General features: G+C 36.9%; 1 protein-coding gene across 1 annotated transcript in view; it reads right to left on the reverse strand.

Moving 5' to 3' along the window:
* The window catches only part of TTC27 (tetratricopeptide repeat domain 27), a 134,707-nt gene that overhangs the window by 17,141 nt on the left and 91,424 nt on the right, over positions 1 to 26,142 (reverse strand). Inside the window, exons 11-15 of the mRNA XM_075708062.1 lie at positions 18,613 to 18,708; positions 16,314 to 16,436; positions 9,917 to 10,144; positions 3,157 to 3,255; positions 1,333 to 1,385 (exon numbers count right to left, since the gene is read on the reverse strand). Coding sequence (XP_075564177.1) covers positions 1,333 to 1,385; positions 3,157 to 3,255; positions 9,917 to 10,144; positions 16,314 to 16,436; positions 18,613 to 18,708 — 599 coding nt within the window. The remainder of the gene's footprint in view (positions 1 to 1,332; positions 1,386 to 3,156; positions 3,256 to 9,916; positions 10,145 to 16,313; positions 16,437 to 18,612; positions 18,709 to 26,142) is intronic.

Raw genomic sequence — 26,142 nt, forward strand, 5'->3', positions numbered from 1 at the left:
ACTTAAGATTTGCTGTACACATATCCCTCTCCCACGTGATTCCTGGGGGGAAAAAAGCTCAGAAAGATGTCCCCCTTTACTGCTTTTGATACAATATCAAATAGGTCACAAGTGTTGTATGTATTTAGCATGTTACATTACAAGAATATATTAACAATAATAACATTAAACCAATGAAGTAAAACTAATCACTCAGTAGTTTCTCAGCCTTGTAGTAGATGAACAGACAGAAAAGTTATTTTGATTAAAGATGCTTTTATGAAACAAGCATAAGCCAGTACACTGAGCATCTGACATACCCTTTTGAACTTTATGCAAAAGAAGGAGCAAGGTATCACACAGTCTATGACAATAAATTGGGCATTCTCAAGGTACTGCTGAAGATGAAAGGAACTACTGAAAAGTTAAAAGAAGCTCTTGATTCCTATTACTTTTTAGTCTTGAGTAGTTATTCTAACCTTCATTTTCTCTTCCCTCCTGCTCCCATTAGCATATCAAACCATCTCTTGAATTAATTTATGATATAACTTCCCACATTTCCTTTCTATGTTTATCAATTTACCTTTTTATGTAAATTTACTATTTTTTTTTCTGTTTTTTATTTTGTGTCCTGACTGCATAACAGTACAAATTGATGTCAGATTTTGAGTAAGGTTTTTAAAAATTTATCTTATTTTTTGTTTCATTCTTTTGGGACCAGTTATAATGTGAAAATTCTTCTTAAATATTAAGTTCTTTCAGGTATTCTGTGTCTACAAGTAACATTTATTACACTGAGTTGAAATACAGAACAAGAAAGGCAGTCCATTTAGGTCAAAACTTGTACTAATAGTTAATTTGGAGGGAAAAGAACAAGTGAGCTCTTATGTGTGTAGATCTCCATCTGCTTTTGTAAAATAAAAAATAAACGGCCTGCTTTTACCTTAAATCTACTGAGATTAATGTAGTATGAATTGACATAGGTCTAAACATACAGTTTGCTTGAAATGGACATATCTTTTTAACTTCATAGTCAAATTACTTTCCAACTTTCATATGAATGTTTTGCACTGGTTCTTTTCTTTGTACTTTGTACTTACTACATCATAAACACTTTTAATAAGAAAAAAGTGTAGGGTGAGAGGCTGCTACTTCTTTTAAAGTTTAGGAAACTATTTCCTGCAAAATAAAATAAGTTATCAGTGATCCAACCTGGGAGAGAGAACTGAAGGGATAAGAACTACAAAATATGAGGTAACCACAGCATAATCATAAAAAACTCAGTGTCAAAAAAAGGGAGTCCCAATTATTTATTTTGGAAGCAGTATCTTCTAATCCTTTTGAAGTACTTACTTCTGTTTTAATCTGATATAAGCAGTTGATAAATTGTTCCAGGCCTCAGCATTCTGTAATGATAAAAGGAGAAGTATCAAAAAATTTATTCACTCACATTATGCTTACTTCATAAAAATATGCAAATAAAACTACTGTGAAATATCATTGATTTTACTAATCACACATATTAACACATATTTTCTACAAGGCAGTCAAAATATTACATTGAAATAGAAAGTATTATATTAAAATAGAAATACATAAATATTACTGACTACAGCAACAATCAGGTATATAAATATCAATTAACAGCCTTCTGGTTGGAACACAGTAAGTCAGCTCTTGCCTTCAGTTTAAACTGTAAACAGGCATCCTCTTCTGGATCTAGCTGGGATGGCTGGAGAGGTCAGTGCTCCCAGCAGCATCTCACTAGCACCTCACTTCTCACTAGCTGGAAGCTACTTACCTGCACCACTATGTTAGTGGAAAAAATTATCTGTCCCCTAATGCACCTCAGGCAAAACTAACAGTGTTAGTTCCAACAGTGTTTATCAACTGTTTTAGCTGAAAAGGATTACGAAGTGCTGAGACAATCTTTCCTCTAAAACCTGCAGAGCCATGTACAGAGATGATTCTTGCCCATTGCCTTACGCTGCTGTAAATTTGAAGTCACAGCACTGAATTCAGCAAAGTGACAACTAGTATAAATTTGAAGAACAGAACCTGCGTACTGCAATGAAATGTACTCTAGCACTGAAGGCTATCCTCAGGCTCAAGGAGCATTTAAATCATGTTGGGAAACCTTTTTGAGGCTTAATTCATGAAAATGGTCATTACATTGCTGCAGATCGTTGTATAAAGATAGGTTTCACCTCCATAACTAAGAGCCAGCCCAGCATCCTTTACTCACAAAAGAAATACCACTTAACCCACTCAGAAGTCAGTTGGCTTGTTCATATGAATACAATCAAGTACAGGCCCCAGACAGGTAAGTGAAAATTTTAGTATCTACTTGGAAGCAAATCTACTGTACTGGAACAACAACAAAAAAAATCAATATATAAAGTAAAAATTCCAGTTAAATACAGGGTTGTCTGTATGTACATTTTTTTTCCAAGTTATTTAATTTTACTAATAAAGAAAAAAGAATGCTCTGTCACCTTTCATTGCACTCTCATTCTTTTCCCCAAGAGCAAAGAATGCATAATAGTTTCTATCAAGTTGGTGGCATTAACTCTAAACGAGCAACGTGCTGGAGGTCAGGTCTTTTGACAAAAATATTGCCAGTACATTCCCAAGAGGTAATCCAGCTGACGCCTCTGCTATCTCAATGCATAGTCACACTCAAACAGCAATATTGTACGCATGGCTTGCCCCGTGCATCCTGAAAGACTGGCTGATAAGCTCCTTTCTCCCTGTGCTCATGAACTATATAGTTACAAATTTACCTGTCATACAACCACTTAGTTGACCTTTTTTTTCAGGAGAATTTGATTACTTAGGGGACTAAGTATTTTAATTTTTTTGTTTTATCTCCCTCTTTAGCACTCCTCCCAGTCTACTCATTCCTTTTTCTCTGTTTCAGCAATGTATGAAAGCATAAAGGGATTTCTGCTCAAACGTATTTTAACATTCACACACACATACTTGGACGAAGTTAAGTATTGGGCAAGTATTTTTATGATGCCTCAGGACAAAAATATATCCTTCATGCACAAGTTCAATTTATTCAAAGGGCTAAGGTTTAAACAAGTTTTTCATTATTGCTTTGCTTGTTTATAATGAAAACATCCTTGTTGCTTTTAGATAAGCCATCTGAATCGGTTGTTGAAAAGTACATACATCTGGTTCCAATGTCACACAGCGCTGAAATGCTTTGGCAGCACCTTCGTAGCCTTCTAAAGCAATGTATGCGCAGCCCAAGGAAAACCATACACCTAGCTGGAGAGAAAAAATGAATGATTACATAGATATATATACACACACACACATTTCTGCACAAAAGAAATAATTCTACCTGGGTGCTCAAACACACACTACTCCTGTTGATTTTACCTGACTTTCAGCTATCATAATAATATTGCATTGGAATAAATAATATCCTGCATGCAGAATATAGGAAAACTTTAGGTTCAACGTTTTAATAAATATGGATAAACCAAGGTGTTGACTATATAAAGACCACTTAACCATATGTGAAGTGCTCTTTAACAGTGCATTTTCATTTAGAGAAGAAAGTGATAGCTATTTAGAGGTTTGCATATTTTGCGTTAGCTTGTGAAAAATCCACATTCACTTTATAGTATTACAGTTAGGTCAAATGGTAAATACTAGGAAATGTATTTCAAGGAAATCACATTTTACAGGAAACATTTCTAATGACTGAACATGAACACTTTAAAATTACAGTTTTTGTACTCGTCAGAATATCAGTCTTCTCTACTTTATAATATAATGTTTAGAGACAGAAATGTACTTAAATAATGCCTTGCGTAGAGAACAGAACTTTAACAGTTCAATAATCTTGCATTGTAAGTCTTTAGTTGTTACAACCAAATACCTCTCACCCATACAGATTCAAATAATATCAGATACAGGCATAAATTACAGCAAATTAAATATATGTTCTCATAGCTCTTTGATAGCAAGTTCCTGACTTGCCACACAGTTAATTCTCACAGAGCTGCAAGTTAAGCACTACTACCTTTTAGCAAAGGACTGTAATTCAGAAAAGTATTAAATCCCAAGTACATTCAACAGAATATTTTCTGACAGCATTATGCTGTTTAAATGTATGCAGTCAAAATCAAACAGAACTTTTTATAATGTGCTGCAAAATCATTCCAGGTAGTACTACCTACTGCAATAAGCTCAGCCGTTTCTCCATTCTAAATGCCAAGGTAAGAAACATAAATAGGTTTTCTTGGAAAATTTTTTGAGAGGAAAAAAGGTTGGGAAGAGGAAGATGGAAAACCAGGTTACAATAACTCTAATTTATATTGCACAACAACATATTACTTTTCAAGATGTCTGATTAATCTTTATATCCTCTTGTGTTTTGGGTACTGGTTTTGAAGCGAGCAATTCTGATAACTCAGGTTCTTTGCAGGAAACCATAATGGCTATTTAAACACAAAAATGTTACCTTAAGAAACATTTGCAAATCAGGGATTTTACAGGGTCGAGGATAAAGCTGTTGGTTCATATGCAAGAAGCTTCTATCTCTACTGACTAATTGCAAACTCTGTAGCACATATTTTTGCAGTTCTCTCCAGATCAGACTAATTTTTCTGTCTCTGAGAGCCAACTTAAAATCAGTAGCAAGATGTCTGCTACCGTCTGATTAACCTGACTTACCTGCTATAGTTAATCTGCTTCAAAACTCAGATCCCAGCATACAAATGTCTGACGTTCATCTCTGTCAGATCTGGCACCCTGGTGGGCAGTCTTCATGATATCAAGAAAAGAACTGAACAAGCTTGGCAATAAAGATACCCTTTTGCATTTGTGGGTGTACGTGCAATGGCTGATCCTCAGAGCGTACGGATGTATTAATAGGTGAAGACAGAACCACCAATTACATCTGGCCTGGGCAAACACAAAAAATCTACTTTCCAGCATTGTCAGCCTGTCACCTTCTATGATCTTTAAACTCATCATTCAAAGAAGAAACTGCGCACAAGGAAAAAAACAATGTTTCCCAAATCTCAGAGGGCATAATTAATAGGAAACAAGCATTTAGTCAATCTAATTTTTTAGGCCTCTTTTATCCATCAAGTTTCCAGAGTCCAGCACTCCCACATTGCTGCTACCTTGCTGACTCCCCTTTCTCTTCTTTCTAGATCAATAACTTTCTGGACATGAAAATTGGGGGTAGAGATGGGGACTGATCAAGTATGAAACTGAAGGCTCGCTCCAACTCTATAGCTCAGGATACAAGTTAAACAGTGCTTCTGTAAAGGGTGAGAGAAAAAGAATCACTGCATTTTTTATAATTCTAACGAGTAACAGCAGCACAGTCTCACTTCTGAGCTTGTCCTTCCAGAATCTGATGTGACTAAAACTTCCACCATTTAAATTTTTTTAGGCCTATGGTAAGCAGCTACATCTCTCAGGAACTGGCTCACCAATGCTTAAGCCTGTTTACTCCTTTCTCGAGGAAAAGTTATAGCACAAGGAGAAAGTAAAATGAATCTTCACTTCTGTGAAGAAAAGCTATATGAGTAGGTACCTAGTAAAAATCATACAGTGACTGCAAAGAATGGTAAATAATTTTCTTAATAATTTCAAATCAGATATTTTGCCTAACAATAACTATGTATGAAGGTTTCAACTGAATGGAAAAAATGTGAGAACTGGACATGATGGAGAAAGTTGGGAAAGGTGTCCAAATGGGATCCTTTAGCAGACAAGAAGAATGAGATGAAAAGTCTCTGGGGTGGGAATTAAGTCAAAGAGATGAGATGCTAAGATACAGAGGCAAATAGTATACAGAAAATGGAATAGGTAACGCAGATGGAAGAATGTTGCTATGTGTTAAAGAAAACTTCAGCACCGATCATGTAGAAAATAACTGTGTAAACGAACAAGAGAACTGGTATGCATTAAAATTTCAGGCCTCAGTAAAAAAAGCAGTACAAAGACTGTATCTCAGAATACCTGACTAAAATGGAGAAGGTAACATACTGGGGGATATCAGAAGACTGTGAAGGTAGAAATCCCAGCAAATACAGGGGGTTTTCAATTATTCAGCATAGTTTGGTAAATACCATAATGGATGCAATTTCAAGGCTAAATTTTTCAGATATAAAGAAGCTAGTCAGAAGACAGTATATACCTTGATCCTGACTGGTATGAATGATCAGGTTCAAAATGTTACCATACAAAAGACACTTTGTAATATATGTAGATTCACTAGTCCTTCAAGAACAAAGGCAACTCATTTAATACAAAGGCTGTTAAATTTAAGAGCTACTTAAAATGGAAAAGCTATGTGAAAACTAAAAATGGCAGCTAAAAGAATAAAGGTCTGCAGAAGACTTGAAACATTTAAAGACAAGACGTTGCAAGGCTTGGAGCAACAGCATATTGTCTTTCAAAAAGGCTCTAAAAAGACTAGACAATCATAACAGTTAAAAACAAAATAAAAGAGATTATTAAGAATGAGAGGACATACTTAAAAAGCTGATGTGCTAGACAAATGAGAAAGCTACAAAAGAACAAGTCTGACAGGTTAAATGGAAAAACGTGCTAGCTGTGTTAAAAAAACCAAAACCCAACCAAACAAAAAACCAAGGTTCACTGCCTTTGATCTATTATAGCAATGAAATGGTATTTTATCATCCCTTAGCTATCTGGAAAGGGAGCGTGAATTTCTTCCACAATGTAAGAAGGACAGTGACTCTTTAATAATATATTTAGGATACAGTTTAAAAATGGACTTAAGCTGTTCTGTGTGGAAAGAATGGTAAGAATTCCCTTTTTATTGGGGAGGGCACGAAATCTGCTGATCCCACTGGCTGATGTAACAACTGCTCTGAGGAAAGTGACTGACTGAAAGGTAATGTAAGGAAAACTTTGTCCAAAGTTCAAAAAACACTTATGTCAAGGCTTGTGGAACTAGGTTAAAGTTCTTTTTTGGAAATAAAAGTGTGTTGGCTAGAGGTTCAAATGTTGCTGCTGATTGGAAAAACACATGAAAATGAGCTGTAAATTTTTTTCCTTTTCAAAACTGAAGACAGTGACCAGCAAAGGAAGATAATTTAGGCTTGGACTCTTTGTTAAAACTTACCATCAGGAATTTCCAAGCAAGTCTTTAATAAGTCTAAATGACTATGAAATGCTTTAAGAAAGTCTAAACAATTCTCCCATTTTAGTGAGAATACGGTTCCAAAATAACCTAATTACAGTATAGCTGAATATTTAAAAAGAAAAAAAACCCAAATCATATAGCTGAAGAAACTTTTTTGCATTTTTTAAAGCAATTTCTACTATTTGCATATGGCAAATACATATGTATCTTTTTTCTTCAGAATCTAGTAAACTCTTCAGTACAATACTCTTAGGAGTACAGCAGTGTTTAGAAACAATCTATACCCTTCAGAGCAAAATTAGTCTTTGGAGTTAGTAATTACAAGAAAATTTTTTCGGCATCCTTTATTTCCCTTATAATTCAGTTTCTTTTGAATACATCACACTGACTGAATGTACTATAGTTCTAAGGAAGTATAGAGAGTTTTGTAATCTTTTCCAATGAGAGACTCTAGCTCAACTCTTGTTTAAGTTACTTTTACTATTACACGATAAATGAGAAGGAGAATTGTTGAGAATAAGGCTCTCATTGCATTGTCCAAAACTTTAAATTCTAGATGCAGTTAATGGCAAGCTGACTTCTAAAGTGTGACTGTTTTCCCAAATTGGAGAGATCAGTTGTCTTGCTTCACACTCAAGAAAATTAGCTTGAGAAGTTATGAGCCAAATAGTCTAGCACAAAAGAGGATTATTCTTTTCTTGCAGACTGTGACACGGTGGAGAATGGTGTGGGCACAAAAAAAGTGCTATGAACAGTCTATTTCTGGAAAATTCAAATGTGAAGCAACTGGATATAAAGAACTGTTCAGCACAAGAACTAACAAATCTGTAATTTAACAAGTTTTGTTACGCAGACTTGCACCGTTGGAGAACTGACTGCATGAGCTCTTTGATCTCTGGAATTGTCTCAGTCCAGCCTTGCAAGATGCTCTCAGTGAAAGTGCAAGAGAAATGCATCTGTCATCCACTAGGCAAGTACTCGAACAAGTAATTCCGTGAGCAGCAGTGCTAATGAAGACAAGTTTCAGATGTATTTGAACTTTCATTCCTTTGTGGATTCTCCAAAGTCTAACATGGTGGTTGGCTCATACTGCAAAGACCTACCCTCAGAGACCTCAACCAAATTTGGGCAAAGAATACACAAGGTTAAAGGAGGGTTGAAAGAGAATGGTTTTATCTGTTAGATATTTTGGGGAATCACTTGCTGCAGTTTAAAAATCCCTTCCTCCAAAAAGGTTTCTGATAACCACAAAAAAAAAAAAAAAAAAAAAAAGAATTTCTTTGTAATAGGGAGTCCTTGTTTACCTGATAAACTATTCACAATTCTGGGAACAATTCATTACTGAATATTTTCCCTGTATTAAAGTCCTTGCATCTAGAATCACCTTCCTCTCTGCTCTTTCTCCACAAGACATCCTGCAATAGGAAACAATTCATTTTTGTAGTGACAGAATACAGACAGACTTTAGAAGACAGTGATAGGTCAATCCACACTATCCATTTGCTCGATCTACTTGTTTGAAATAATTCATCTGCATCTTAAATAAAACTTCCTGAGCAACAAGAGGAGAAAATGTTCGCTTACCTATATAGACTGGCCTATTTTTTGGATTGCCTTTCATTTTAAGCTTCCTTTGGGTAGGACACAAAATAAAAAAAGCATTTCAGCAGAATACTTCTCAGTTTGGAGCCCTGTAGGCCATCTTCTGCAGCCCTTTATTATTCAGGAGCCCTCTCTATTTCAGTAAGGTTCCTATCTGAGTAATACATATTTTGTCGGCATTTCCTGAGTCAGTAAGAGAACTGAAAGATAAGGGAAGCATTTTTGTTCATTTTGCTTTCCATTCTAAAGGAGTTTATAAGTTATCTGGAGTTCACTTGAATAAGAACAGGACTCTGATTCACTGGAATAAAATATGTCATTGAAATACAAAAAAGTTTCAGGACATAAGATTTGAAAGGCTGAAGGCCTCTAAAATTTTTCTACAGCAGAAGTCCAGCTAGTTATGTGGAACGCAAAACAGCAGCTTCGGTAGTATTCTTTGGAGGGCAGGAAGGAATATCCTACTTTTGCAAGGACCTGGAAACAGCTATGAAGAGCACAATTTATATACATAAACAACCACAAAGCTGTTTTAAATTCTCAAGACCTTTCACAGGGTGGGCCTTATTGGGATGGGATATAGTGCCTGAGAAACTGAAACAAAATTACAAAAACTGTCTGCAGAACAGCTTGCAAAGGATCTGTCAAAATACCGAGCTTCATCAAGAGAACTCTTTTGACTGTGGTTTCAGTTTTGATGCATTACTGTAATAAAAGCTACTGTCATCACAAGTGTAACACAATGCTTCTCAGTGACTCCAGAGCAGGACAGACCAGAACACTCGAAAAAGATTTCTGTGAAATACAGAGATCAGAGTTTGTAACTCAAAGGCAATGGACAAGGCCAAAGGGTACAGCATTCTTCTTATGAGTATTTTGCTTGACACTTGTTCATGATTTATTTGATGATAATTATTAATTTTCAAGGGCTTGATCTCTTTGAAATAGAAAAGCTGTACAGACAAAAAGTTATCTGAATGCAAGGACCTGGATGTGAAAGGATGTCTTCATTTCATTATGCTACCATTTTTAGCCAGGCTTCCAAGTACGTGGTAAAAAATTTGCTAAGAATAGTAATAAGCTGTTACTTTGACATTTGTGCACAGAATTGCCTTTTAAAAAAGTATGTCATCATTCAAAACTGAACACACCAACTAAAACAAAGCCATATACATATCATTTCCCAACCTGCATAGGGTTGATCTGCACGGAACGTTCAAAGCACTCCACACATTCCCTGAATTCCCGGTTGCGGAGATGGAGGAGGCCTTTGGAGCGCTGGGCACGGGCGCTGCGGTGCCTGGAGAGCTCCCAGGCCTTGTCATAGTACTGGTGGTCTTTAAGAACATCACCAAGCAAACAATATAATCCTGGTGTTTCCTTTTTCTCTAGCTCCCGCCTGAGTATTTCTTCTGCCTGTTAAAGAACAAAAATAAATCAATACGTAATGGGACAATTTATTCTCAGTTAATCGCCTACCTGAACAAATACCACTTTAGCACCTTGAAATCATCAGTTGAAGGCTAAGAAGTAGGGATAGTAAGGAAACAGTATCTTGATCCAACACAGCATCAAAGATAAAAGTCTAGAGAGAATCTGGTTCCAAACTGTTTTTAAAAAAACACACTTCAACATCAACATGATATGGTGGCTTCTAGTTTAATGCACCAAGAGAAATGTACCCATTAAAACAAGAAGCAGCTTGCTCCTCATTTTGTATCTGAGGTGTGTGTTCTGTCCCATGAGCAAATATCACTCCTGGATGTCAAATCTATACCTACCTCATAGCAATGCAGTGTCAGCACCATTAAGGTATGTGCAATCCTAACAGTTTATAATCTTTGTTTTTTATAAATCCTAATAAGTACTCTTGCAATGACTGTCATTCCTTTTTCTCTAATTGCTCTTTTCTGAAAATAGTTCTTTCCATTCTATTATGTCTGACATCCACTTTCACACTGTTGGTTTTGGAAATGCTACTCTTACATAAGATGCAGAAGTTACAAATTTATCTAAATGTTTGAGATAAAATATATTCAGAATGTATACAGCATTATGGAAAAGAAGACACAAGCTGGGTCTCCCAGACATGTATTACGGGCTGTAACCAACTTTAAAAAGCTCTTTATCTCAGGGTCACTATCTCGATCTAACAATAAAATTATTGTTCCTCTTTTAAACAAGAGATAGTCTGCTTTCTGTGGCTTTTTGAAAAGATAAACACACTGGACAGATGATCTGTTGTTCAGACCGAACTCTTACCTCAGTCCCCTGCTGCAAAAATGTAACATGCATAATTCAGCTCAGTATAATTTTTCTATTAGAAAATATCTATTTGAAGCATCAGAACCAAGAAAGATTTGACGTAGCCTGCCACAGAACTAAAGTTTGACGTGCAACAGTAGTCATTCTTCTATCATAGCTAATTTATCTAAAAAGAAAGCTGAATTCCTCTGTGCATTTAAATTATTACTGCTTTTCTTGTTTCTTTAAGAACTGTTTTCTTTGCCCTTCAGATGATTTCTAGAGAATCAGTCGCTTCCTCCTCTTCTTCCAATCAGTAATTCATCCTGTCTGACAATCATCTTTAGAAAAATGACTGTTTTACTTTGTTTTGAAATATTTAATGTACAGTAATTTTAACACTTCATTCTTACTATTGTTTTTTAAAATAAAGTAGCAGTAAAAGTCTACAAATATTTGAAGTGCACAAATGCGAAGAACAGATGTATTGTTTAGATTTCTAAAGGGATCTTAAATGAGCAAAAATGGAATCCCATTAAGAAGAAAATTAGTGGCTGAATATTAGGAAAATAACTTAACAGCAAGTGTTTTTAAGTGCCTATAAAACAGTTCTCTAAAGAAAGCCAAAGAAACTACTACTTAAAATTTAGAATTAGCCGAGTCAAAGCACTAGAAAACCTCTTGTAACAAGAAGACTGTACTTGCAGAGGGTTTGGTTAAAGGGCAGTTTACTTCCCCTTCCCTGCCTCCATTATGACAAGATTAAAGGAACACATATTAATAATAGATCTTTAAGATTGTTTTTTTCTAGAGCAGAGAGAACTGGGTGCTTTATTATTGCAGTAATCACATTAGGCACCAAAAGAAAAGGTGATTTCCCCCTTCAGATAAAGAAAAAAGACTGAAGTGTTGCTGCATGAACAGCAGCTATGAGGTGAAAAGTGCATTCATGCTGCTTCTTTACCTCTTCCTCTGCAGGGCACTCCCAAGCTCAGATTGCTATCCTGTGGCAGTGCCTAGGACTAGCCATACACTAGACTAGAAAGCCAACCATTTACTAATGGCATTTCACATTTAAAAGCATAAAACCATCATGTTCTGGTCTATGCTTACAAGAATTCACTGCCAACATAAATATTTCAGCACACAGATAAAACAGAGAATTAAATAAGCAGAAGTCTGACTTTTTCTTCATCTGATTAGCTATCTGATCACCCCTCTGGCATGTTACCAACCTTTTTATTCCTTTAATCTTTAAAGGGTAATACAAAGGGGATCATAACTACAAACTAAAAAAAAAAATTGTATTATCAAAACATTTGTCATTTGTCTTCTATAAAACCAGATAATGCTTTAAAACAGGCTTTCTCATTTTGCCTAGGTTTTTGTGAAGAAAAATATTGCTTTCTCCTAACTTTGTAGTAAACTATTTTCAAAAATGCACATTTCATCTTTGATAAGAGCCCTGCTTCTGCAAAAAGCAAATCTTCTCTTAACAACAAAAAAAATTATCAAGAAACATTTTCCACACTGCTCACACAATGTACATAAAAGAAATATAACCACTAGAGATTTATTCTTGCCCATTAAACAGATATGAATGATTAATCTGCATACTTTATAACTAAAAATTATATCTAAATTAAATACGCTTTGATAAGAAAATTATCAATTAAAAGTCACCTAAAAAGAAAAAAATTAGGCTGTCTAACCTTTGCTGACTGAAACAGATTTAATTACATCACTGCTTTTCACAGAATGGTCTGCACCAGAATGGATGGAATTCAATAATCAGTTCAAAAGTCAGTTGATCTAAACATGAGAAAGATTTAGGCTGTTATCTTGCTTTCTGGACTACTACAGTTGGTATGGGAATTAAGCAGGCAATGCTTCACAAAAATCCACAACCAGTAAAGGGGGTTCTGTTTTAAATAAAAGGTGATGCCTTTTTATTACTAGCTACAGAGACTCCTGGAAACCAAGTTCAAGATTCATCCTGCATTTGGCTTCCCAACCCTAAACTTCCACTTGCCATCCCAGCCATACACTCCCTTGCTTGTATTTTATTTATTTCCTAAAAGACCCTATTAGCCTCACTCTTCACAGATCTACCAGTTCTATTATTTGACAATTCATTCCTTTGCTAGTTCCAAGTATTTCCTAAAATGCTTTCATCTTTTCTGCTTGCATGTTATTTGCTAGGCTACCAGAGAATAGCATGAAGAAGCAGAACAGATGAGCATGGAAAGAGGTAGTGAGAGAAAAGGAGAGCTCTTCGGTTTTCATTTCCCTGTAACTTCATGCATGACCTTGGGCAAGCCATTTATTCCTCCTTCTCAATTTTGTAGCTACATATAGGAGTGCTTACCTGCCTTCTACATCTGTTATGATATGTAGTGGAAATCAATCAAGTTCTTGAATGACCTCATGCACTAATCAGTATAGTACTACTTGACTTTGCATCTGGGAAGCATTTCCTGAATTTAAAGGTGAGCTTCTGAGATCTTACCATAATTGTGTTTCCTCGCTCAAATGTTTTGGAGATATCTGTGTCGTGTCATGACATGAAAAATAACTCTGTAGAATGTGGATTGCTGGATATGTTGGTCTAAAACCAGACTGTGTACCATGCTGTTTACTCTGAGATGATGGAACATGGATAGGGCTGAAAACTGCGTTGTAAGATGGAATACCAGGCTGATACAAAAAGGTTGATCTTATGAATTTATCCAAGGTCAGCAGCTACCATGTTCTAGAGCTCCTGCAAGGGAGAAAGGCCTCACTTCAATTGAAAGAACTGAAAATTTAGGGTTTATCCTTTCTTTTTTCTTTAGCGGGGAAATAGAACCATTTTTAGTGTATTATCCATTTCTGGTGAGGTTGAAGAGACCTCTTACACCTTAACCAAATAAAGTTGTCCAATGTAAATAATACTCTTGAGATCTCTGGATCTGCCTCACAGTTAAAAGAAGGGAGAGGGACAGTTTTCAACACCAGTTCTCACTACACACACGGAGATTAGTGTCTGCTTTTGCAACAAGTCTGTTAGAGGAATATGACAAGTGTAAGACTGGAATGAGAAAGCCACAGCAACTACCAACATACTGTGCATTCGTATTTTATAATACTTTTTTTTTTCATTCTGTGCCCTGTTTTGCTCATTGCTTGGCACTCTCTGTTGCTCTTATGTTGATTCATGTTATGATACCAGTTTCTACTAATTTTGTTCAGATTATGAAACAAGTGAGTATAGAGCCGTATCTAGTAGCAGTAAAAGATCCACAAAGAAGTTTGCTAAATGTCAGTGACAACTTACTCGGCAGAATTTGTGCTGCTACATGGCCCTGTTTTAACTGAGTGAATTATGTATTTCCCAAGTGCATAATGTGGAGCTTTGCATAGCCTTATCTACATGCTCTGTTTCTTTGTCAGTAAATAATTCAAAAGTAGGAGGAAGGAACATATTACTTTGATGCATAAGTATTCATCAAATGCATTGATATTGCTGATATCTGGCTGTTTTATCAGATTTTTCAGTACTTACATTCAGGTTTTCTATACAAAAACATTTGTGAGTGAAAAACATGCAGAAGTTTATTTAATAGAGTTCGTTCTTTTGGGCACATATATGCTAAGTTCTTCAATGACATGAACATCCACTGAACAATATATTGCTCTAGTAGATTCTCATGCATTGCTAAAAGAATAACGACCATGTTTAAAAACATAAAAACGTTTTTGATAGATACAAACAGTTCATGCTCTGAAAGCTTTCTGATAAGGAGCACAAATAGTCACTCCCCTTGGTGTACAGCTAAATGTTTCTAATTTTCTGGCTTTTTTGATCTGAAGCTAGCTTTTTTCCCCAGCACTACTGTTACTTAGTACTTACATAGCGTTTTCTGTTTTTCAAAACACAGCACAAACCCTCATTCTGAAAGCATTTCCAAGCAGTTTCCTGTGTCAGATATCCTGTCCTATTCTCCGAGTGCCATTTTCATAACTCCCTAAGGGCAGTTTATGAATGTAAGTAGGACAGAATGCATTTCCAGGAAATGGAAAATATTGACCTCTGTTTCTCCACTGTACTGAAAAGATTGGTATATTAGCATACTATCCACAAGGCATGCATAATGTGACACAGAATTTGCCAGGAAAACATATCTGTCAGTTTATAATGACCAAAATCTAGGCAGTGGTACACGATAATTAGAAAAAGTATAAGAAATTCTGCATTTTTTTCTATTAACTGAAGTTAAAACTCTCTATTTTGTAAGCTTAAATCAGTTTAAGCATAGTCTTTGTGATTTTTGTCTTCATAAAGGCACATCTACATTCATATATTTAATGCCACCATATACCAAACAGAGGAAGAGAACAGGGAAGAAACGAAAAAACATATTTTTGTCTGAAAGTGAATATTTCTGAAAACTGTATAAATTCTGAAAACAATGCTTGATCACATGAGTTCCTGTTACAGCCTTTATGTGTGAGAGATTGCACCAGAAAGAGGACACAGCTAAAGCTACACAAAAGTAGGCATTGCTGCCAGGTATCATTTTCTAAAATCTTCCTACCATTGCTCTAATAGTAACAGGAAAACAATCAACAATAGGAGGGCTGCTGCAGCCTGCTGCCAGCTTTTTAAACAATTCTGTCACTGACACATAGAGTTAGGTGACAGCTTTAAATTGTCTTTTTCTGGAGCCGATCAGACGTAGCTGCAGCAATGTTAAAGAAATGATGAAATTCAGGAAAACATCAACATAGACTTAACAAAATAAAGCCTTTTAATCTCATGCCACTTCTTGTCTCAAATTCTGTAATTTGAATATATTAACATTAGGTAATTAAATACATCAGGCACTGATGTTGTTCTATTTAAAGTGTTTTTAAAAACTACAGTTAATAGTTTGAAATCAAGTAGGAAAGAAAACTAATATCCCCTCCAGACAAAGCTCCAAGACCCCATCATGAATGACTGCTACAGCCTTCCTGAAATGCCCACATTACACCTTGCTGTGCATCCACAGTTGTTAATTTTCCTTGAATATTTTCAAGAATCACTATCACAGTCTTCTCGCTTCCCAAGTTATTTCTCATTTACCAACTTCTATTTCATGTGGTCACTACCCCAAATCTTTTTTTTTTTTTTTTTTTTAGCATTCACAGGTTATGACAGACTCACATGTTGTGTCCATTTTTCCTAAACAGACTTTCCTCATGATACCCCTGCAGAAGTGAGTGTCATTAGTGAACTGACAGCTCAAGCCAGACAGTCTTTCATACTTCAGATCCTATTTCAGAACAGGACCTCAGCTGTAAAAACCATTTTTCTTACCTTTCCATGCTGTCCTGCTCTTTCATAGCAGATGACTGCATCTTCCCACATTTCCAGCTCCTCATATATCTGTAAGGCAGAGCTGGTGCACCCCAGCTCAAAGAGTAAGCTTGCAAGCTGACGCTGGAAACATAAGAAATTCCAGGTAACTGAAAATAGGTAAGTAAATACTATTTACATTTTTAAAAGATGTTAGAGGCACTTCTGACATCAACAAAAAGCAGACGGAGAACATGGAATTATTCTCTTGAAACTTCAAGCTGAAGCCTCAAACAATATATATACCTCAGAAAGACCTATCAATAGAACAACAATTGTTTTGATTTGACTTTTGTTCATGTCAATAGCTTAATTACTTTGAACTAGTTTATAATACAATGCAAAAATGAAAACAGACATGGCAAGGATGAGTCGACAGAGCTGAACTTCCACCCATTAAATGAGGCGCACGGCCCATGCGGCTGGAGAGCAGCTGCAGCAGGATGTTGGGAATGCTAAGACTAGGAAACAGAGGCTGAAGGAGGGCACTGAAGCCTCTTCTAGCAATAGTAATCTGTACCTGTGCAAACACAGATGGAGAGAAAGGCTCTGGTACAATTTTGTTAGGTACTTGTGAGAAATCACTGTCCCAAACAGCCACTGCCAAAGGGTGTTAGTTTTTAGTCAAATCAATATTGGATTTGAGTTCAGGTTCAACTCCCCAGTTGACTTTTCCTCTCAGATAAGTCAGCCTCTTTGTTATTTCAAATTCAGCTATTATTTCAGTGTACTTATGAAAATAAATGAGTAATCTTTTCAATTTAAAAATAAACAAGGTATGTTTTCATGACATGGAAAAATTGTCTTTTGGTCTTTGGTTTATTTTTTAAGAGGAGATTAAAATCACGTATAGGTTTTCATCTTTGAAGAAAGGATAACTTATTTACTACACGTGACAGGTATACAATTTGGTTTGCAAAAACAAATGGGAGCATTCTGTATAAGGACACCTAATTATGCTATGAGATCCCATACAGTGAACTTCTGCAGTGGTTTCGGTGGTCCTGAATGGATTCCCTGAAGTCCTCTGCAGATGTCATGAACCTCTCTTTATAGGCTTGGGTTCAGTATCTGTTACAAATCCAAGGAGTCACCATAGGGGAGTAGACTGGTAGTAAAAAAATTAAGAACTGGCTACAGTTCTTTGACATAAATAAATAACAAACTGAAAATCTGTAACAAAGTAATTATTTGTTAGCTTGGTATCAATCGCTTAGGAAAAAACCAGCATTTGCTAGTGTCTGGAACTAAATCTTATTCATGTTTTATTAAATCTACTCAGAGTCAAATTTGGTAAAATTTATACAGACAATGCCTCTTCAGTACTATGACTAGGAGACTGCAGCCATCTTCCATTATAAATGCCTATTTTAGTACTTCTATCTTTGGCCTGGAAAATTGGCTTAGATTGAAAAGTGCCACTCTGACAACTGGGAATGAAAACCACATTTGCTAGTTTTATTGCAAGTGCCTGTTGAAAGGTTGTGTGGAATAATTTGAGAATGCTAGGAGAAGATACGATTGGTTAAAGCAACATGCACTGAGGTTAGAAATGAAAAAGGAATAAAATACCATTAAAAGTAAACAACATGAACACCTTTGGAGGTATGTGATGCAAACAGTTTTGTTAGGTTTTTTACATACAGCATCATCAGATAAGAGTCTAATGCATAGATTTCTCTTCTAGAAGGAGTTTATTATGAAGATAAACAGTGTAGTTTTGGAAAAAAAAATCCTGTCAGCAATAGTAAAAAGGGGCATGTCTCGAAAATAAAAATGTTCTCAGCTTGAGGAGTTCTTCAGTGTACTTTTGACTCCTAATTTGGCTGCTGTGACCATGACCCACTTCCTGAAAACAACCCAAAGTGAGTGATTGTTAAAAGATGAGAAGGATGCAAGTAATAGTAGCATAAGTAGAACAGTTATAAATGGTAAGACAGTGGCAAGATTATTTTTACAGAATATATGTTAGAAGCTTGAAAGTTTTGGTCTGTTTTTTACTGAAGGAAAAAAGAAAGTAAAGAAGAATTACACTACAAGCAATTACTTCTGTGCATGACAGAACAAGACATCTGAAAGCAAAACACTGTAGAACTTGATTTTTTTCCAGAAAAGCCTGGTGTGTTTTTAGGTTACGTCTTTATTTCTACAGTGCTTCAATTCAAGATCGTATCTCACACTCTTAACTTTGGAGTCATGCAGTCTCAAAAATAAGAACCACAGGCTTTTAAGTAAAGCTTCAAATGCAATTGCTTCACACCTGTATGGCCCAATGCGGAGGCACCTGACAACAGTAGAAAATCTTCATGCGTTCAGATACCGATGTATTTGCACTTTCAAATTGGTCTGCAAGTGCCTGTAAATGCAAAGTACATCCTGATTTAGTATTTACTTAGACGTAATCAACCTAAAAAAAAAAATTCAAAGCATTCAGGATTTTAGGCATTCTTGACATAATGGAGAAATTATATTAAAGATAACACTTTTGACACCGTCTCCCACAGCATTCTCCTGGAGAAACTGGCTGCTCATGGCTTGGATGGGTGTACTCTTCGCTGGGTAAAAAGCTGGCTGGATGGCTGGGCCCAAAGAGTTGTGGTGAATAGAGTTAAATCCAGTTGGCAGCTGGTCACAAGTGGTGTTCCCCAGGGCTCAGTATTGGGGCCGGTTCTGTTTAATATCTTTATCAATGATCTGGATGAGGGGATTGAGTGCACCCTCCGTAAGTCTGCAGATGACACCAAGTTGGGTGGGAGTGTTGATCTGCTGGAGGGTAGAAAGGCTCTACAGCGGGACCTGGACAGGCTGGACCTATGAGCTGGGGCCAACTGTATGAAGTTCAACAAGACCAAGTGCCGGGTCCTGCACTTGGGTCACAACAACCCCATGCAACGCTACAGGCTTGGGGAAGAGTGGCTGCAAAGCTGTCCAGCAGAAAAGGACCTGGGGGTTGTGGTTTAACCCTAGTTGGCAACTAAACACCACACAGCTGCTCATTCACCCTCCCCCCTACTCCCCACAGTGGGATGGGAGAAACAATAAAAAAAAAAAAAAAGTAAAACCCTCGGATTGAGATAAAGGCAGTTTAATAGGACAGCAGAGGAAGAGAAAGTAGTAGTAGTAGTAGTAATAATAATATACAAAGCAAGTGATGCAGAATGCTATTGCTCACCACCTGCTGACCGACACCCAGCCTGTCCCCCAGCAGCGATCACTGCTCCCCAGCCAACCCCCCCCAGTTTATATACTGAGCATGACGTCATATGGTATGGAATAGCCCTTTGGTCAGTCTGGGTCAGCTGTCCTGGCTGTGCCCCCTCCCAGCTTCTTGTGCACCTGGCAGGGCATGGGAAGCTGAAAAGTCCTTGACTAGCATAAGCAGTACTCAGTAACAACTAAAACATCAGTGTGTTATCAACATTCTTCTCCTACTAAATCCAAAACATAGCACTATACCAGCTACTAGGAAGAAAATTAACACTCTCCCAGCTGAAACCAGGACAGGGGTGTTGGTTGACAGCCGGCTGAACATGAGCCAGCAGTGTGCCCAGGTGGCCAAGAAGGCCAACAGCATCCTGGCCTGTATCAGGAATAGTGTGGCCAGCAGGAGCAGGGAGGTGATTGTCCCCCTGTACTTGGCGCTGGTGAGGCCGCACCTGGAATCCTGTGTCCAGTTTTGGGCCCCTCACTACAAGAAAGACATTGAGGTGCTGGAGCGTGTCCAGAGAAGGGCAAGGAAGCTGGTGAAGGGTCTGGAGCACAGGCCTTATGAGGAGCGGCTGAGGGAACTGGGGTTGTTTAGTCTGGAGAAGAGGAGGCTGAGGGGAGACCTTATCGCTCTCTACAACTCCCTGAAAGGAGGTTGTAGTGAGGTGGGGGTTGGTCTCTTCTCCCAGGTAACAAGCGATAGGACAAGAGGAAATGGCCTCAAGTTGCACCAGCGGAGGTTTAGACTGGATATTAGGAAAAATTTCTTTATGGAAAGGGTTGTCAAGCATTGGAACAGGCTGCCCAGAGAGATAAGGGAGTCACCATCCCTGGAGGCATTTAAAAGATGTGTAGATGTGGCACCTAGGGACATGGTTTAGTGCTGGTGGTGTTAGTTTAATGTTTGGACTTCATGGTCTTAAGGGTCTTTTCCAACCTAAATGATTCTATGACTCTATGAGAATAAAACTGTGTCAAATATTTAAAGTGACCTTGACTAATGCTTTTCAATCCTTTAGCTAATTTTTCCCTAAGATAGTATTGATATGCTTTAGGCATGAAATGTCTTATTAAAAAGAGAGAGAAAGACAAACATATTATAGTAGACCATGCTTTTGGAAACACAGTTCTAATATAGAATAAATTATTGTGACTTGGAATACAATTCAATTTTTTTTCTTTTCCTTTTGGTGGAGCTTTGGATTGTTGAAATGTTTTCTTCTGAAACCCTTTGAAAGAGAATGGTAACTTTTGCATAGCAAAAGTGCAGCAGCTTCAGCACTAACTTTTTCTCTGAAAATCCACTATGAAGTTACTTAAATCAAAATTCAATAGCAAGAAAAAGAAAATATTAAAGGTAGCTATAGCCAGAAAGCTGGTTAGAAATTTTAAGATAAGGGAGAAACTCTCTTCAAATGCCAGTCGTCACTAAACTACCAAATTTAAGGCCAGAATTATAAATAAGGGAATGTTAAATTACTTGCCTTCACATGATTCAACTATCCAAGTCTTGCATATAAGTCAGTCAAATATTTATAGAAGGAGCTAGACAGGTTCTCAGAATTTTCTCAGCATGGAAAATGAATGCAAAGATTCCCAAAAAAAAGGAAAAACTGGATAGGGTCGCTTCTTTCTCTCTCTTTCTAAATCCAACTGTTGGCTACCCAACCCATATCAATAATGCAAATAATAGCTGTAAAATTAATCAGTTATGTGATTTAAACTTCTAAGCATCTTGTAACTGGTATTGATGTTAATGGGATTTATTAGGTGTCTTTTAATAAGAAAAAATCACAACAGACAGCAATAATTTAGGCTTTAAATCCACACTTAACCTCCTAGTTTTAAATACTAATATTTAAAATATTCAATCCTATTCACATTCTCTCTCATAAAAGTATCTCCAGAGACCTGTTCCTAGAGATTATCCAGAAACCTACCCCAAGAAAATGGCTGAGGTATGTTTGTAGTAAGGAAAGGGACAGACTAATAAAATCGCATTCCTTTACACAGTTCCAAGCAATCCAAAAGGAGTCAGATTCAAATAAAATCTTTAAAGTAATATTATTTAATTACAGAGTTTACTTGACAACATACTATATAACAAATTATATTCTGCAGTTTTAGTTCTGCTGAAATGTTCTAATGCTATGCAGAATTATATTTTTCTGTATTCTGTTGCAACAAAAATTAAACTGAAAAATTGTCCAATTCCTTGGATAATCATTTTACAAGACCAGACAAAGTAGTAAACTACAGTTGGAAAATTTAAAAATAATAATCACTCTAAGCCTGAACAAAGCCAGAAAATCCTAAATATGTCCTGCAAAATAATTTTTTGAGGAGAAAAGGAGATGGAAGGCAGAAAATGTTTTAAGTCAATCAAAACGTTTTGTTCTTGTTCTCACTTTTTAAAAATTTCTATTGTTCCAAAAGAAAAACTGGAATTCAAAGAAAAACAGTTTTTCAAAGGCAACATATTTTATTGGAGAATTTGTGGCCATGTTTCTTCTACACTTTCTAAGCAAAAAAGCCTAATGTAAATGACATGTTGTAGGAGAATATGACTATTAGCAATTAGAATTCTCTCCCTTCCCAAAACAAATACTGTACTCTGTTCAGAGTTCCAACAAAAACTGAAAATGTAGGTAGAACATATGAATATTACGCATTCCCTAAGAAAGTATAAATGCTAATGAACTTAGAAGTTATTAAAATCCATGGTTTATGCACTCTCTCACGTGTTGAAAAAGTAATCTCTGATAGTTCTGCCTACTAGTGAAGTATAAAAAATAAGTTACTAAAAAATTGCTGAATTCTATGTTTCTGTATTTTCTTGAAGAAATAAAATATGGGTTGTATACTGGTGAGAAAATGAGAATCCTAACCCTACTGCACAGCTAATATCTAATCACAGAACAAGAAATCAATAAAATGAGCAAGATAGCACTGCCAAGAGAGCATTCCTTCTCATTAATAATCTTTGAGATAAATATTGTGTTAAAAAAAAGGTCTATGTAAATATTTGCAACACAGTCAAAAGACGTAAGACTTGGTGTCTTAGTTTAACCCGAACCTCAAATTCCTGCCTTGAAAGTTGTTAAATAGAACTACAGCAGAAACCAACTAAAATTCACAACTCTGATACATGAGTTCCTCCATATGCAACATTTGAAAACATAAATCTTAAGAGATCACCCCCCCGCCCCTGCCCCATGTATCACACCTTTTCCCCAAGGGTTGAGGTGCCACAGATAATGAGTTCTGCAGTAAAAAAACCCAGTACAGAATGATACACTAATCCAGTCTGGAAACAACAAAAACATAGATGGTTTTGATGGAATTTTGTATCATGAGCAAAGACTACATTATTGCCACATGAAAGCAGGAAAAGACAGCTCTAGAAACTACAATTCATTCTCCCCACCTCATACTTAAATCTTTGGTAAGAGATTAAGAAGTACAAAAAACAGGCAGACGTGGCACTTTGGGACATGGTTTAGTGGGCATGGTGGTGTTGGGCTGATGGTTGGACTGATGATCTTAGAGATCCTTTCCAACCTTAGTGATTCCTAGTTTTTACTTTCATTAAAAAATAATCCAGCCACCAAGCCAGGAAACATGAAATTACTACTGCACCCTGAATTGGTTTAGTGGTGGACTTGGTAGTGTTAGGTTAATGGCTGGACTGGATGATCTTAAAGGTCTTTTCCAACCTAAATGATTCTATGAATAAGTAGCCTGTGTTTGGGGTAAGTACACCACATTAATTTGAAATTAATCACATTAGAGCTTTTATCACTTTACCAATCAACCTCAGTCTAATCACTTTACTAATCAAACTCAGCTGGTAATTATCCATGACTTGAGTACATGAAGTTTGTAAAGGATTTTTTCCACCTTGGATATCATTTCCGTACATTTGTTCTCATTGCACATCCTTGATTTGCCTCTATGTTCAACATATGTATAACATCACTATGGTCCCAATGATAAAACATCAGCTTCGATTTTGAGCCTACCTAAATTTCAATCTCTGTATCCTCTCCACATTTTTTTAGTGTCCTTTTCTTCTATGGCTGACAGGATTAATAACTCCTTCTTTTTTAGCCAGACGCTATCTCTATACTCAGTCTCTGGAAATACTACTACACCCTTACAGTTTCTGGTCACTGAGGATGTAATGCTATTTGATTTCTCATCCTACTGACTCGTCTGGGTAGCACAGGGGGAGGTACTCATCTCCTCCCTCTGCTGACCAGCGATAGCACACGAGGAAATGGAATGAAGCTGCATCAGGGGAAGTTCAGACTGGACATTGGAATCATAGAACTATTTAGGTTGGAAAAGACCTTTAAGATCATTGAGTCCAACCGTTAGGAAAAGGTTCTTCATTGAAAGGGTGGTCAGTCACTGGAACAGGGTCCCCAGGGAAGCAGTCACGGCACCAAGCCTGTCAGAGGTCTTAGTCATATGGTGTAGTTTTAGGTATTCCTGTGAGGAGGAGGAGGGAGTTGGACTTGATGATCTTTATGGGTCCCTTCCATCCTGAGATATTCTATAATTCTACGTACTTCTGTCAAAGTTTTGTCCCTTTTGTTGAAATATAATCTTCAGGTAGCTTTTTGTGTCTGAGGTAAATAAATGGCAGACCTTCACATCCTTCTTTCTATTTGTAACCTCTTTACTCCAGATGAAGTTTACTTACTTTCTCAAAAAAATGCCCCTTACTATGTAAAACTGTATCTATATGCAAACATTTTTTCCTTCCATTTAATCTGAAGGATCTCCTGATCCAAGATTATTTACGGAAAAAATCCCCCCAAAACCAAACAAAAAAGCCCCAAACCCATGTCTTTCGAAAAGAGCAAGATACTCGCTACTTATCAAAAACATCTTGAAAACAGCATCACACTTTTGTTTGTGCAGCAACTATTTAATTCCATCTGGATCCCTCTCCCCAATAACACCAAAGATTGGCCTGTCCATATCCAAACCTAACATTGCTGGCCCCAGTAAAACATCTCCCTCAAAATGGTCTTGACCCATAGACAGCATTTTATCCATGCTATTTCATCTCACTTCTTCCCAGGTTTTCATATCCGTAAACACAATGTGACTGCACCACTTTTCCCTCTACCTATCTTTTCTGATGAGAGTATTTCCAGTTTTAGTGTTCCAGTCACAATTGTTCCACTATATTTCTTTCATCTGTGCAAAAGCTTGTTTCACAGGCTGCATCAATAATCACAGCTTGTTTGTTTTCCTGTCTTTTCCCACTGCTAACCAGGCATCCAGCTGTTTCCCACCAACCACACCCTATTTAAAACATTCGTTTTTACTACTTTAGTACCTGATTACTTGCTATGCGCACTTATCAGTACCACCATCTCCACCACTGTTAGCATCTTGTATTACCTCATACCCTTTGATTTATCCTAGTACACTTGATGTTCTTCTTTATTTATGATTTTGTAGGCAGGAACATTAGGCAAGTTTTTTTCTAGTCTTCTCCTGCTTCTCAGTCTAAAGATCTTGTCAGTCTGCCAGAATCAATCCCTGATTAATACCTCTGGGACTCCAGTGGTGACCATCCACCCAAGAGTCCTTTCTACATGAATGCTCCCAACAGCCATAAACCATAATGTTTCTCTATTACCTAACCCCAACCAACATGTTGACTGTGGCATTATCTTGCCTTGCTTTTGCCCTCCTTCTCTAACAGCTCTAGGATGTCCCACTTCTTACAGGTTTTAACCACATTTAACATGGGTTTAGCTTGATTTATGCCAAAGGAAACTGATACTGTCATACAAATCCGCTTTCCCACTATCGCCATGGTACAGCATGTACTACTCAACTGGTACCTTAACTTCAGGCAGACAGAAGAGGATGAATGGAAAAGTACATTTCAGTCTTTCTTAACAAGGAAACTCCAGACACACAACATTTCCATGATGTTCTTGTGATTCTTGGGTCCTTTTCCTTCCATTTCTCCCAAGTCTGAAGACTCCTTCTGAAAATCCCACAGTGACCTCTCCACACTCTGCCTACCTACCTATTTCCATTTTCCTTGCCCTTCTTCTGTTTCTGTCCATTACCTCTGTATGTTTTATAATCAGCAAGTTGATGTCACAACTCCACTGCTCTTGTATTCTAGCTGTTCCCTTCGCTCCTTGCTTCTTCCAGTAATTCTCCTGACAGCCATGTGCTCTGTTGGTAGGTTTATTTAGCAGAAGTCAACAAATCCTTGGCAAGCTATGCAGCCTCCTTAACGTTTTCCTCCTTCATATCATAAAACCACCAAGCTTCAGCATCTGCATCTATGACTGCTGGTTACAGTTTTTTCATAAGCTTTGCCAAATGATAACTTGATGCAAATTAATTTTAATGTACTCAAAGATGATGAAAATATCACCGTTTCTGTAACCATCTCTATATTTTCCCCTGCTTTGTCCCACTTCCAGTGTTACTCCCCAGCACCAACATAATCTTCCATCCTTTACAGGAAAAAAATAATTCTCCACTCATTTAATCCATCTTCTGCTTCTTTTGGTCACTGTCTACTCAGCTTTTCAGCCTC

This window comes from Pelecanus crispus, chromosome 3, assembly GCF_030463565.1.
Source record: "Pelecanus crispus isolate bPelCri1 chromosome 3, bPelCri1.pri, whole genome shotgun sequence".
Taxonomy (NCBI): Eukaryota; Metazoa; Chordata; class Aves; order Pelecaniformes; family Pelecanidae; genus Pelecanus; species Pelecanus crispus.